At 44.5% G+C, this 12,968-nt stretch overlaps 4 protein-coding genes across 4 annotated transcripts in view; 2 read left to right on the top strand and 2 right to left on the bottom strand.

Annotated features, from left to right (window-relative positions):
* Window positions 1-12,968, bottom strand: part of LOC148517120 (histone H2A type 1-like) — a 28,718-nt gene that overhangs the window by 12,948 nt on the left and 2,802 nt on the right. The gene's annotated exons all lie outside the window — the stretch shown is intronic.
* On the top strand, window positions 7,398-7,861 carry LOC148517121 (histone H3). The gene has a single exon (XM_088479030.1). The coding sequence runs from the start codon at window positions 7,411-7,413 to the stop codon at window positions 7,819-7,821; it is 411 nt and encodes a 136-aa protein (XP_088335156.1). The 5' UTR covers window positions 7,398-7,410; the 3' UTR covers window positions 7,822-7,861.
* LOC148517122 (histone H1.01-like) lies at window positions 8,486-9,267 on the bottom strand. The gene has a single exon (XM_088479027.1). It carries the CDS (start codon window positions 9,245-9,247, stop codon window positions 8,543-8,545), a length of 705 nt encoding a protein of 234 aa, XP_088335153.1. The 5' UTR covers window positions 9,248-9,267; the 3' UTR covers window positions 8,486-8,542.
* Window positions 11,714-12,134, top strand: LOC148517123 (histone H4). Its single transcript, XM_088479102.1, has one exon. It carries the CDS (start codon window positions 11,768-11,770, stop codon window positions 12,077-12,079), a length of 312 nt encoding a protein of 103 aa, XP_088335228.1. The 5' UTR covers window positions 11,714-11,767; the 3' UTR covers window positions 12,080-12,134.

Raw genomic sequence — 12,968 nt, forward strand, 5'->3', positions numbered from 1 at the left:
GGGCTTCTCAGCCGGTCTCTGGTGTCAGTCACTGAGTACAGCTTTGATGGTAGGAGGAGAATCTCCCCTCAGTCTGCGCCACCTCTACTGTTGTGACACAGGGCTTTATTTTGACCATAAGGTTAGCAACACAACTGCTTCATCCTCAGGTACCTCAGCATACTCTCCGACCAACTGCTGCTCGCTCCCAACTGTCACTTTCCTACCACCTGACACTGGTCATGTGACCTGCTCCTGAGCTGCTGCTGAAACTGCTTTGAATTGTCTGTCTGTGTAATAATAACAGACATGCGCTGTAATGCGATGCACGGTGTCAGGTGTAATATCTTGCATAGTGGGGTATTACATTCATCTCCGCTGAAAATATGTGTGTCCTCACGCAACAGAAAACAGTCCAATATAGAACAGTCCGTTTGACATTTTCTGAAACAAAAGAACTATTTACATCTGGCATACACAAAAACAAAACCTTTTCTATACATTTGTTTACAGGCTAATGTCTATACTGAATAGGTATAGCGCCTTTGTATCTCCTCCCCGACTTTCTCAAACCTGCTGCATAATTAAGGCTATCTCATGGGAACTCATTTCAGTGTATTCATGGTCTGGGAATTTGTACTCCGATGGTACAGACTCCTTTGCTTCAATATATGGTTCCTCAAGATCAATAGATTTAGACTTTTGCAGAAAAGAAACTATGCAATTTGGTTCAGGGGACCCCAACCTCTCTGCTATTGGTGAATTAGCAACCCTTTCACTGTCTGACTTGCAATCAGTCAAGGTCATACTAGAATGGGTGTCATCCATTTTGAATCTACTCTGAGATAATGGCTCTGAAGGAGGTTGTGGTCTGATCACTCCCCGCAAGTTTTGCTTTCCCAATCCACTTTGCTCCTCCACATCTTGCTCAACTGTTCTCTTCAGCACTTCACCTGACATTGCGGCATTGGAATATTTTTGTCTGCATTTATATGGTCTCCTTGGATAGAATGGTTGATAGCAGCGACGCCTTCGGTAAGGCCATTGTTTATTAGCACCCTCTCTGTCTACCACACTTTCAATTTCTTCAGAGTTCTCTCTTCCTTCACTGTGTTGGTAGTTCGGTGAAAAACCTCTTCGTTGTGGATAGCGCCAATAATGGTCGTAACCTGCTGCATATTTGCTGCCTTGGACTGGAACACCACCTGGGCCAGTTACGTTAGCTGCTTGTAGACCTTTCTCCCCAACAACGACTTCAAACTCTACAGTCTCTCCATCTCCCAAACTGCGGAGGTACTTCCTGGGGTTGTTTTTCTTGATGGCGGTATAATGTACGAACACATCCTCCATGGTGTCCTTCCGGTTCACGAATCCATAGCCGCGTTGCACATGGAACCATACGACTTTGCCCCAAATTCTTCTTGCGATGGCTGATGTAACATCACCTGCTGATGGCGTGCTTGCAATTTTTATTTGGTTCTGTAATATTGGGTTCAAACTCGCAACTCTGGGTTGCCCTTCTTCCATTTGTGGACCTATTCTTTCTGTCTCTTCTGAGGGCTGGTCCTTGGGCTCTCTATGGATGCAATAGCGTTCAATGTGGCCACTTTGCCGACAACTTCTGCAGATGGGCCTCCCTTGTGAATCGAATTCATCCGTTGGATGTAGGCCTGACTCACGAGGAATGTTCCATCGTGACTTGTTTCTCCCACCTTGTTCCTGGCGCCAGTCTCTGTGTTTTGCTTCAGCCTGTTCTTGTCGGAGTTCTCTCAACTCTCTTCCCATCTCTGAAAGACTTTGTGCCAATTTGGTGATTTTGTTATCAAGGGCCCCGATCGGATCATGAGCAGACTGCACCTGCATCTGCTGGGTAATTGCTCCCTTTAGTGTCAGGGGGTCAGGCCCAATGTATTTACTGCTCTCTTCAATGTCTCCATCTTCCATCTGTTCTGACAATTTGTTGTCATCACTCTGATTGAGTCCAAGAATTTGCAACATCGTCTCCTTGAACTCTGAAAATGAACAGCTCTGATGGTTGTGTTTCCACATCCTCAGTTGTGCTCGTAGTACTTCTCATCGTGCCCCTTCGATAAATAAATTAGAGTCTCGTCGACTCGTTCTACTTCCCTCGATTCTCGGGCTTGGATGTCCTTCATAGCTTCCTGTAGGCCCAGAGCAAATTCTCTCAGTGACTCTTGAGGTTGCTGTTTCCTAGCATACAAACGTCTTCTAAGTTCAGAGACTGTCCTTGAGTCAAATATACTTTCTAACTTTTTGAAAACATCCTCCGTTGTTTTTCTTTCATCATCCGCCCACGCTTTCACCTCTCGCAAAGCAGCTCCTTTCAACTGTCCAATGACTATTTCCACTCTGTGTTCGTCATTCAGTGGATATAATTTGAACATTGATCGCATTTTGTCCTTAAATTCTTTAATAGTGCTTGCACCCTGTGTGCATATCTCTCCTGAATACGTGGGTAACCATGGAGCCCCAAAATAGTATGGCATCACAATGGGTGATGTCTGTGTCATATGTACCATACCACTGCTGGGTGAGGCATTTGTTGATCTTGAAGCTTTCTGTCCTGGAGAGGCAGGTAATTGTCTCCGGCCCGTGGTTGATGCAGGGGTTTGTGGTGCAAACATTTTCCTGTCGTATCCTGTTCGCGGACGCCAAATGTGGTACCCCCAAACTTACAGCCCACTATACTTAGTGGCTTAACAGGTTCGTTATTAGACATTGGTTATTGTACAGTGATTTCCTCCAGAATAAACACAAATTAGGTAAGAAAATGTTATCTTTATTCTTCAGGCTCGTTCCAGCAACTTTTTCCTTTGATGAACCAATTCACACCAAACAACTTGTACCAAGTATTACAAATATAATTTAGAATAAATGACTTACAAAACTCTATAAATAACCTTTTTGAATCAACTTTTCCTACATACTGTATCATAAAATAATAATTCTCGAGTGAAGATTTGGTAAACATATATAAGCATTAAGCATTACAACTGTATCTGAATAATTTTTCTTTAAACTTTATACTGCAGTATAAAATAACCAGCCACCCCTAAATATCACTTTAGATGTAACTAGGTTATAACCTCGGTGGTGCACAACTCTCTCTCTCTCTTTGCAGTGACTCCTGGATAACTGGCTGGCTGCGGGTTACATTAGGTGCTGATCTTGGGCGTAATAGCTAGTTCTCAAACTACAGAGTCTGTCTAGCTTGTCTCTTAAACTCCTTTAAATCTTTCGCTGTTCTCCTTAAAGTACAGTCCGCAGCTCTTATTGTTATAACTATATGCGGCAGCGATGGGCTTTTCTTACTCCTTGTCCCACAGTCTATACTGAGTGGAGAGCTGCTCGGTCTGTCCATACATTTGGGGAGATAGCACCTGAACTAACAGTTGGCGACTGGACAGTGTCTGTCTTTATGCTTAGTACTACAGCTCCCTCCTCTGCTATCTGCGCTGCTAGTGTTGGACTCGCTGCCTTTGTGGTGTAATATGCTGGTGATTTGGTTGGCCTAAGGTATGTATTGTGTTACCTCAGGTGCTTCAGTACTCACTATGCTGGGCTCACTGCTTCTTTAGCTCTCAGCTGTCCTCCTTTATGTGCTGGTGGACTGAAGTAACTAGAGGCAGTTTTCTCTGGTGTCTGTAGCTGGCTCTCCAAGGGCTTCTCAGCCGGTCTCTGGTGTCAGTCACTGAGTACAGCTTTGATGGTGGGAGGAGAATCTCCCCTCAGTCTGCGCCACCTCTACTGTTGTGACACAGGGCTTTATTTTGACCATAAGGTTAGCAACACAACTGCTCCAACCTCAGGTACCTCAGCATACTCTCCGACCAACTGCTGCTCGCTCCCAACTGTCACTTTCCTACCACCTGACACTGGTCATGTGACCTGCTCCTGAGCTGCTGCTGAAACTGCTTTGAATTGTCTGTCTGTGTAATAATAACAGACATGCGCTGTAATGCGATGCACGGTGGCAGGTGTAATATCTTGCATAGTGGGGTATTACACAAGGAGCTACAATATCTCTGCTGTTACCGGAATTAGCGGTTCTGGGACTCAAAGCGGAATGGCGGCACCCAGCGTCTCACGCCCATTACCATTATTGTGCTGCTGCCGGAACATGTGGGCTATAAGCAACAACAGGATCGCGGGTATTGGCCGTAGACAAACCGTGCTCACCACTTCCATCCCACCAGCAGGGCGCCTACCGCCGCTACATATGTGACTCATTTCATTCCCAATCCGGCCTGTTACATAGAATAAAGGAGGAAATAGAAATTATTGGCGGGATTTTTGAAAACTGAAAATAATCTGCCTCAACCAATCAGGATTAAGCGCGTGTTTAAAATATCAAACCAGGATTGTCTGTTACCCTCCGAGAGATCCGCCGCTATCAGACATCCACCGAGCTACTGATCCGCCAGCGTCTGGTGAGAGAGATCGCCCAAGATTTCAAGACCGACCTGCGCTTCCAGAGCTCTGCCGTCATGGCCCTACAAGAGGCCAGCGAGGCTTATCTGGTCGGGCTCTTCGAGGACACAAATCTGTGCTCTATCCACGCCAAGAGGGTGACCATAATGCCCAAAGACATCCAGCTGACCCGCAGGATCCGAGGGCCTAGATAATACTCGGCACTCCTATACACGCAGCACAAAGGCTCTTTTCAGAGCCACAGCTGAAGCATAAACTACTTATTTATTTTTGAGCAACAGGATAATGACAAATCTTCATCCGGCAAGAACATCAACTATATATGTGGAAACCTCAAACGGCACACCAACAGATCCAGCAGTCACATATATCAATTTTGGAAACCCTATTATATATGATAAAGGGTAAATATTACATTAGCGCTCGTTTTCTTCCACCACAGGGATTGTTTTTCCCTTTGGTCTCCGTTATTTCAAGAAAGAGAAAACAAGTTGTGTAGTATTCAATGTGCATAAATAAACACCATGTGGACCTCACAATTATAAGTGCTTGTCTTTAAAGTGTCACACTTGTGACGTCAGCAACACCCCAATGGTATTGCCCTTACTTGATTTTTAATTTGCAGTAAATCCCATCACTTTATTTTCACTGATTACACCAAAATTCCACCTTGTTAGATAAAATCCTTCCCACTTTAATGGAAGAAACGAAATATGGAAAACAATGCTATTCAGTTTATAATCGCAATTCTAGTCACATATCTGAACGTGCATATACAATTTGATATATTCTTATAGTAAATATAATCCCCAGTCAGCTTGCCAGAAAGAAGAGCAATTGCAAATTCTTGTATGGCCATAAGAAGTGATAGCAGTAGAAGTTTTTAAAGGAATTTAAAGCTTGTAAATGTGCGTAGACTAAAGTGGAACCAACTTCACTTATTAATTAGCAATAATTTATAAGTGATATCTGTAACCCGGAAAGGCCTCTAGGTTCTGGATGATGATGCCCTTAAATATATTACACACTATTTTTTTTTTTTTCTAAATGCTTTACACTGGCGTTATAATAATTTCTCAATCGCGATGTCTGCAGCTGAATACTTTGACAACCAGGATCCACACACTACTATCTGTAATGACCATCTGCTTATAGTAGTAGAGATGGATGGGTTGCCATGAAAGAGACATGAGTATGTGCAGTGTGGGGTCCCCTTGTTTTTGGGTAAACATGTAAAATGAGCCTCTGGTTTTTACCTGTAAAAGACTCTATTCCCACAGTTTGAGGTGTTGTGCACATGATTTAGTTCAAATTATTGAAATTGAAGTGATTCTTTATTGTTCAATTTCAATATATTCTTTAACATTAATACACGCAATAATCCAATTGACTGTGAGAAACCTAAGGAAAGTACCATCAGCATTCTTCACAGAAAGAGGGGTTTCTAAGAGGGTTTCACCTTTATCCTTCCTGTCATTAGTGGTTACTGGTTTGCTCATCAGTCTTGTGAAGCTGGCATTAACCCTTGCACAAAATGTTATTTTCTTTGGGCGGCATGTTTATATTTATTATGTTAAGTAGATTATTATTTTTGCTTGTTCCATTTATCTCATATACAGTGTATGCATTTGACTCCATTTATTTTATAGCATTGAGCATTTATAGCATTGAGATAAATGTGTGTGGGGAAATTGAGTAACGCAACTGTCAATAAAACCCCATACAATTTTATTGATAGGTGTCATAAATATAAAATATATTACATGCGGCCCTCGACAGTTTACTAAAGTGTGATTACCTTCCATCCCCCAATAATTATTGTCCACCCAAGCTTAATGCCCTCCAGTGATGGCAGCACATGCACATGGGGACCTATTGGGAAGCCAGTGTCCCCTAAATATACCACCTCTCAGTATTTACTTAGTAATCACCAATTACTATCTGCACCAGTATCTCACTAATAACTACGTAATTGCATGTTCAGAAATCATGAGAGTAGAAACAGAACAAGCAAAATGTAAATAAAATAACTGAATGTGCAGAAGGAAAATACAAATCTGGAATGAATATAGAGCAATAAAAGTGACTGTTTTATATACTGTACCTTTAGTATAGCTTGTGTTTTATTTCAACTGAGTACAGTATAGTGTGAGCCCCTATATACTATACAGATGTAGCCCTGTATTTCTTCATGTAGTTTCTCTGAGGTTTAGGTTGTGGTCTAAGATAAAGATTGTATCCACTAATGTTTCATAGAATAGAAACAATTGTAAAATAATATTTACTGTTTCCCTTTAGTATCATATTTTGTTTCCAATGCATGCAGACCTACTGATTATACTCAGATCTCATATTACTCACAATATGACAACTGATGCCTTCCATATAAATGTATTGTTAATGATTTTTTCAATCAAATGGTTTTTATTGTGAATTTTGCACCATTTGCTGATATATTGATCTATGCTGTTTTACTGTGATTATATACTTGAAGTGTAGCTTGAAGGAATAATTTTGTCTAAACACAAAACTTTCCCGCCCATAGCAGCTATTCAGCGAGGTGATTACTGTCTGTCTTTAGACCCGACACGAGTCCTATAGTGTAGTGATGCAATATCACCGTCCGTATGTAGGGGGTCGCTCATTGATTCTTCTCGCTGGTATTCAAAAATAATAATATCCGGTTAAATTACATCGACTGAACTTTGAATTAAACAATAAAAAAAAAACAACAACTATTTATTGTAACTCGTGTCATTCCCACACTGGCCTGTTATATTATATACTTTACATACCTAATAATGGAGGAAACGAAAAATCTTGGCGGGCCTTTTGAAAGTTACAACGACTTTACCTCAGCCAATCAGAATGATGGGCGTCTTTAATTCATCAAATCACAACGCAGCACTGTGGATAAATAGCGTTGTTTCCGACTATTCTTTCTTCATTCTTCTTTCTACATTACTAGTGTATAGAACGATGGCCAGGACCAAGCAGACTGCCCGTAAATCTACTGGAGGAAAAGCTCCCCGCAAGCAGCTGGCAACCAAGGCAGCCCGGAAGAGCGCCCCAGCTACTGGCGGCGTGAAGAAGCCTCACCGCTACCGACCAGGAACTGTTGCCCTCAGAGAGATCCGGCGCTACCAAAAATCCACCGAGCTGCTGATCCGCAAACTGCCCTTCCAGCGTTTGGTGAGAGAGATCGCCCAGGACTTTAAGACCGACCTGCGTTTCCAGAGCTCTGCCGTCATGGCCCTGCAAGAGGCCAGTGAGGCTTATCTGGTCGGGCTCTTCGAGGACACCAACCTGTGTGCCATTCACGCCAAGAGGGTGACCATCATGCCCAAAGACATCCAGCTGGCCCGCAGGATCCGAGGGGAGAGGGCATAGACTATACTCAGCACTCCTATACACGCAGCACAAAGGCTCTTTTCAGAGCCACCAAATCTTTCTAAACGAGCTGAAGCATCAACTATATATATATATATATTGCCTCAACTCTGCTTCCCCCCTAGGTGGAGTCCACATGACCAGTCTCCTTCGTTGGCCTCATATCGCGTATTCTGTAGTACCCCGCACCTTCCCGCTGCATTGGTCAAAGGCAGAAGTCTCCTATCTAGCATGCACTAATTGTTAAAGGGCCATAATTGTACACCCAGGGACAGGGTGGGTGGCTCTGAAAAGAGCCTTTGTGTTATGGTGGGAACAAAGATCTAGAAGTAACATCACTTGCTCTTAGGCAGTAGAACGGCCTCCCTGAGCGATGTTCACCCCACCGAGCAACGTGGTTAGCCGGAAGAGGCTGTGAATGATTAAGGGGGGGATTATGTCGTATAAAAACGAATTACTGTAATGTGTGCCTTGTCCAATTTGTGATACTTAAAGCTGTTAAATCATTAACATCCCGCCCCCACACCCCAAGATTGAGACATTGAATGGTGATGTGTAAGCCCAGGAGGCTTTACATGGTTAACCATTAAATACAGTACAAGCGAATCACAAAGGAGCCCCTAGAGAACACGCAGTGCGATTACAGCTCTGCTGAGAGAGGGTGGGTGGCTCTGAAAAGAGCCTTTGGTGTGATAAGGAAGAGGCTGCGGTTGTTTGTCCATTACTTCTTTGCCGCTGCTTTCTTGGGCTTAGCCGCCTTCTTGGCCGGACTCTTGGCAGCTTTGGGCTTAGCTGCCTTCTTGGCCGGACTCTTGGCAGCTTTGGGCTTAGCTGCCTTCTTGGCCGGACTCTTGGCAGCTTTGGGCTTAGCTGCCTTCTTGGCCGGACTCTTGGCCGCCTTTTTAGGCTTCACTGCTTTAGGCTTCTTTGGGCTTTTGGCAGCAGCCGCCTTTGATGGTCTCTTTACTTTCTTCGGGCTCTTAGCAGCACTCGGAACTTTCTTGGGCTTCTTCGGGGATTTGGCCACTTTCTTTGCCGCAGGCTTCTTGGGCTTCAGAGACTTCTGAGCGGCCTTCTTGCTTTCTACCGGTTTCTTACTGAGCTTGAAGGAGCCGGAAGCGCCTGTGCCTTTCACCTGGGTGAGGGTTCCTTTGGTCACAAGGCCTTTCACCCCCAGTTTGATGCGGCTGTTTTTCTTCTCCACATCGTAGCCTCCCGCAGCCAGAGCCTTCTTTAAGGCGGCAAAAGAAACCCCACTGCGCTCTTTAGAGGCGGCCACGACTTTCACGATCAGCTCGGAGACGCTGGGGCCAGAAGACTTGGGACTTTTCTTGGCTCCTCCCGCAGGTTTCTTCGTTTGTCTTTTCTTTTTGGCTGCGCCCTCTGATGGAGCAGGGACGGCGGCGGCTGGTGCAGTTTCTGCCATGTTAGCTTACAATTCAGCGAAACAAGTTGAAATAATAATGTGGCACGCACATCTGCCGAAGTCTTTTATATACAGTGCCGGCTATGCTGTGATTGGCTGCTCACCGTGGTGCGTTCTGTGTTCCCATTGGCGGAATATGTATCTAAATGAAAGGGACAATCAGCTCTCAGCGTGTGTTTACCTAGCGCAGAAAAAGAGTATTTTATACGGCTTTAGAAGGGCAGCGAGCTGGCTCTTTGCTCCACACTCCTACTCTAAGACCCTAATTTTACCCTTTATGGCAATTGCTCGCTTAGGCGCGACGAGGTAAGATAGAAATAGTCACTGGCAGCTCATCCACACCAGTCTGCATGTGCCCTGCATGTTACAAATCTTTCCTTTCATGCGAGGCTAATATGTCCTATCGGATCATCTTGTCTCCTCCTGGCACTGGAGATAGTGAAGGGGCTCTGCGGCATAATCTGTATAGAGCCGGGTGGATTTTGAGACACATAAAGGCAACGTGTGGGCTTTTGTACACTCTGATGGATAACACAGACAGGTTGCCTCACAAGGTATTTGTACTCTTGTCTAGAAGCTCTAGTTACTATGACATAGTAAGGATACATAACAGACTTATACCTCTTTTCCACCAAAAACCCAGGTCAGGCCCATTAATACCCCTTTTACTCCAGAGCGAAAACCCGGGTTTTTGAAGGGTTAACCCGTGCAGCTCCCTGGTGTAAAAGGGGAGAGATTTGGATCGCCGGGATGAGGGACCCGGCAATCCAACCCAGGTTACTAGCAGGGTTTAACACGGGCGTAGCTCGTAAAACCCTACTATTAGAACAGAACCCCCCCCCCCCGGGTCACGATGACCTGGAGTGTGCTGCTAGCCGGCCAATTGGTCCGGCTTCAGTGGCGCTTGGAGATGACGTCATCTCCAAGCGACCACTTTCACTCCGCAAAAGCCGGGTCTATGCAGACACGACTGCGGTGTGAGCGGCGCTGACTCGAGAATATCCCGAGTCGGTGCCGGCAAAATTCCGTGTCTGATCCGGATAGGAACTTTGTTCCAACTCCGGGTCAGACCCGGAATTTCGGTGGAAAAGGGGTATTACACTGCACCTTCGATCTTGGTTACTCCGAGGTCAGCCCTGTTCACACTGAACTCAGGTCTGCCCTGCTAAACCTGTGAGGTCATAAAAAGTGGGAGGTGAATGCTCCACAACCACCAATCAGCTCATTTTAGGCATGACCCTGGTCAGATAACCCGGGTTGCACCGTTTACACTGCACCAGTACCTGGGTCCAACCGTGGTAGTTACCTGGTTTGGATTGCTGGGTCACTTGACTTGGGTTTTTTTTCAGGGACCCCTTTACACTGAGCTGCGACCCAGGTAGACCCAGCAAAAACCCAGGGTTTTGCTCTGGTGTAAAAGGGGTATAAGCTACATATTAATCCTGCCTGGGATTCTGCTGGCAGCGTAGAATGTGTGTGTGACACTTCTAAATGTTCTTCTATTCATCCAAATCTCTTCTGTATATTTATCAAGATAAATGTGTCAGTAATATGGCTATGGCAAGCTAGCCCCATTACTTTGAAACTGTTACAGAACAAACCTCAGTCACCAGCTAAGAAGTGTGAGGTTAACCTGGGCTAGAAGCAAAGATCATGCTGGAATGCCAATAACAGTTTAAAAGGAACTCAGCAATAAATGTTAGGAAGAGCACACCACAGTGGCAGGACTGTGGTGCCAGACAATTATTACATAAAGCTGTTATTGACAGCCTGGCAGTTGCTTACTAGAAATAAGGGTAGCCTTCCCACATACACCACCCCCCTTCAAAGCTCATGGAGACCCCACCCTTTGGACAAAAACATGGACATTTAAATTCTACATAAAGAAAGTCCCCACGCAGCCTGTAATGTGTGCCTTGTCCAGTTTGTGATACAAAACCTATCTCAGTGAAGAGAGAGGAGTAAACAGATGGATGTGTTTGGAGGGCAGACAGACAGAAGGAGGGAGGCAAAGATAAATAAAAAAAGGGGGGGTAACAGTACAGTGAGATGGGAGGAATAGAGGGTAGAATAAGGGAAACTGAAGGAATTGTGGAAAGAATAGATGGAGAAGAGGGGGAGACTATAAAAAAAGTACAAGAGAAATGAGGAAAAGGGAGAAACAGGTGAAAGAATGGGGAACAAGTAGTAATAGGGGAACAGTAATGTTAAAGATCACTTATAATATGGACACATATCTCATTAGATACATACACAGTCTCAGTTCAGTCTGTGTAGAGGATGAGTTCTTGTATACATTTTAATTCTAATAATTGCACTGGGAGAAGTCGTCCCAAAACTGATATTGTCCCTGTATTAGAAGTGTCACAAGGAGCAGGATGTGACGCACAGGAGGACTCCTCCCTCATATCTTAGAGGTTTCCTACTAGGTCCGCCCGCACTGTATAAGAGGAGGACTTTTCCGCAGCGCAAGAACATTTCTCTTCTTGTTTCGAGTAGAACCAGTGAAAAAGGAGCAGCATGTCTGGCAGAGGCAAAGGTGGAAAGGGGCTTGGAAAAGGAGGCGCAAAGCGGCACAGGAAGGTGCTTCGGGATAACATCCAGGGAATCACGAAACCCGCCATCCGTCGTCTGGCCCGGAGAGGGGGTGTGAAGCGCATATCTGGTCTCATTTATGAAGAGACGCGTGGGGTGCTGAAGGTCTTTCTGGAGAACGTTATCCGGGACGCCGTTACCTACACCGAACACGCCAAGAGGAAAACAGTCACCGCCATGGATGTGGTGTACGCTCTGAAACGTCAGGGACGCACTCTCTATGGCTTCGGGGGCTGAACACTGATGTACATCTAATACTAACACCCACACAAAGGCCCTTTTCAGGGCCGCCCATCTCTTCTAAGAGAGCGCTATAATTCACTGCTAGTATTTTGTCCTGGCAAACAGCAGACCTTTTACAAGGTGCTAATATATCACTTTTTTCCTCGTATTGAGCTGCGTGTTTGATGATTACATTTACAGCGTTACAGGTTATTATTTCATAGCGATGCCAATACCCATTATAAACTTGTTCTAGGTGTGGACATTCAAGCACAGTTTGGAACGTATCCCCATGTTAGAGAATTGAGTGAGGCCGTAATAAACGATGGCACAAATCTGTGTTTTGGGCTGACTAGTTGTAAGCTGACGGATACAACGTACACTTTTTAGAAGGGAAAAACAGAAAAGATTCTAATTTGTGTTGGCTGTAGGTAAAGCCCTATTCTCTTAAAAGCCATAACCCCTTTCTGCCTGGGAAGGATGAAATTGAAAACAATAGCACATTGCATACAATCACATCACCATTAAGATTCATATTAAGACGCGGGGAGCCCTTTCAAATAATTTTGTCAATCAAAATTGAGCATTACACTGGTTAAAGCAATAGATTATTGTCTTCTGTGGCTGTTGATTTTGGTAAAGACATGTTTGCAGGCTGCTGTAACTGAATGATCATGTAACATTGTAGCAATCCACAGAGTTTTATACAGTTACAATATGGTCCAGGCCTTAGCCTATATTGTAACAAATGTATCAAACCGCTAAACCACACTGGAATTACTACACACTGCTCATAGGAATAGAGTCAGTGTTTTGAAGGCAGATTTATAAATGAGTCCGTCAGTTCCTGCACCTGGTCGTTTTCTGTCGTCTAGAGACAATCAGAAGCCAAACTCACGGTGCT

The sequence above is a fragment of the Taudactylus pleione genome, unplaced genomic scaffold (assembly GCF_031769625.1).
Source record: "Taudactylus pleione unplaced genomic scaffold, aTauple2 ptg000226l, whole genome shotgun sequence".
Taxonomy (NCBI): Eukaryota; Metazoa; Chordata; class Amphibia; order Anura; family Myobatrachidae; genus Taudactylus; species Taudactylus pleione.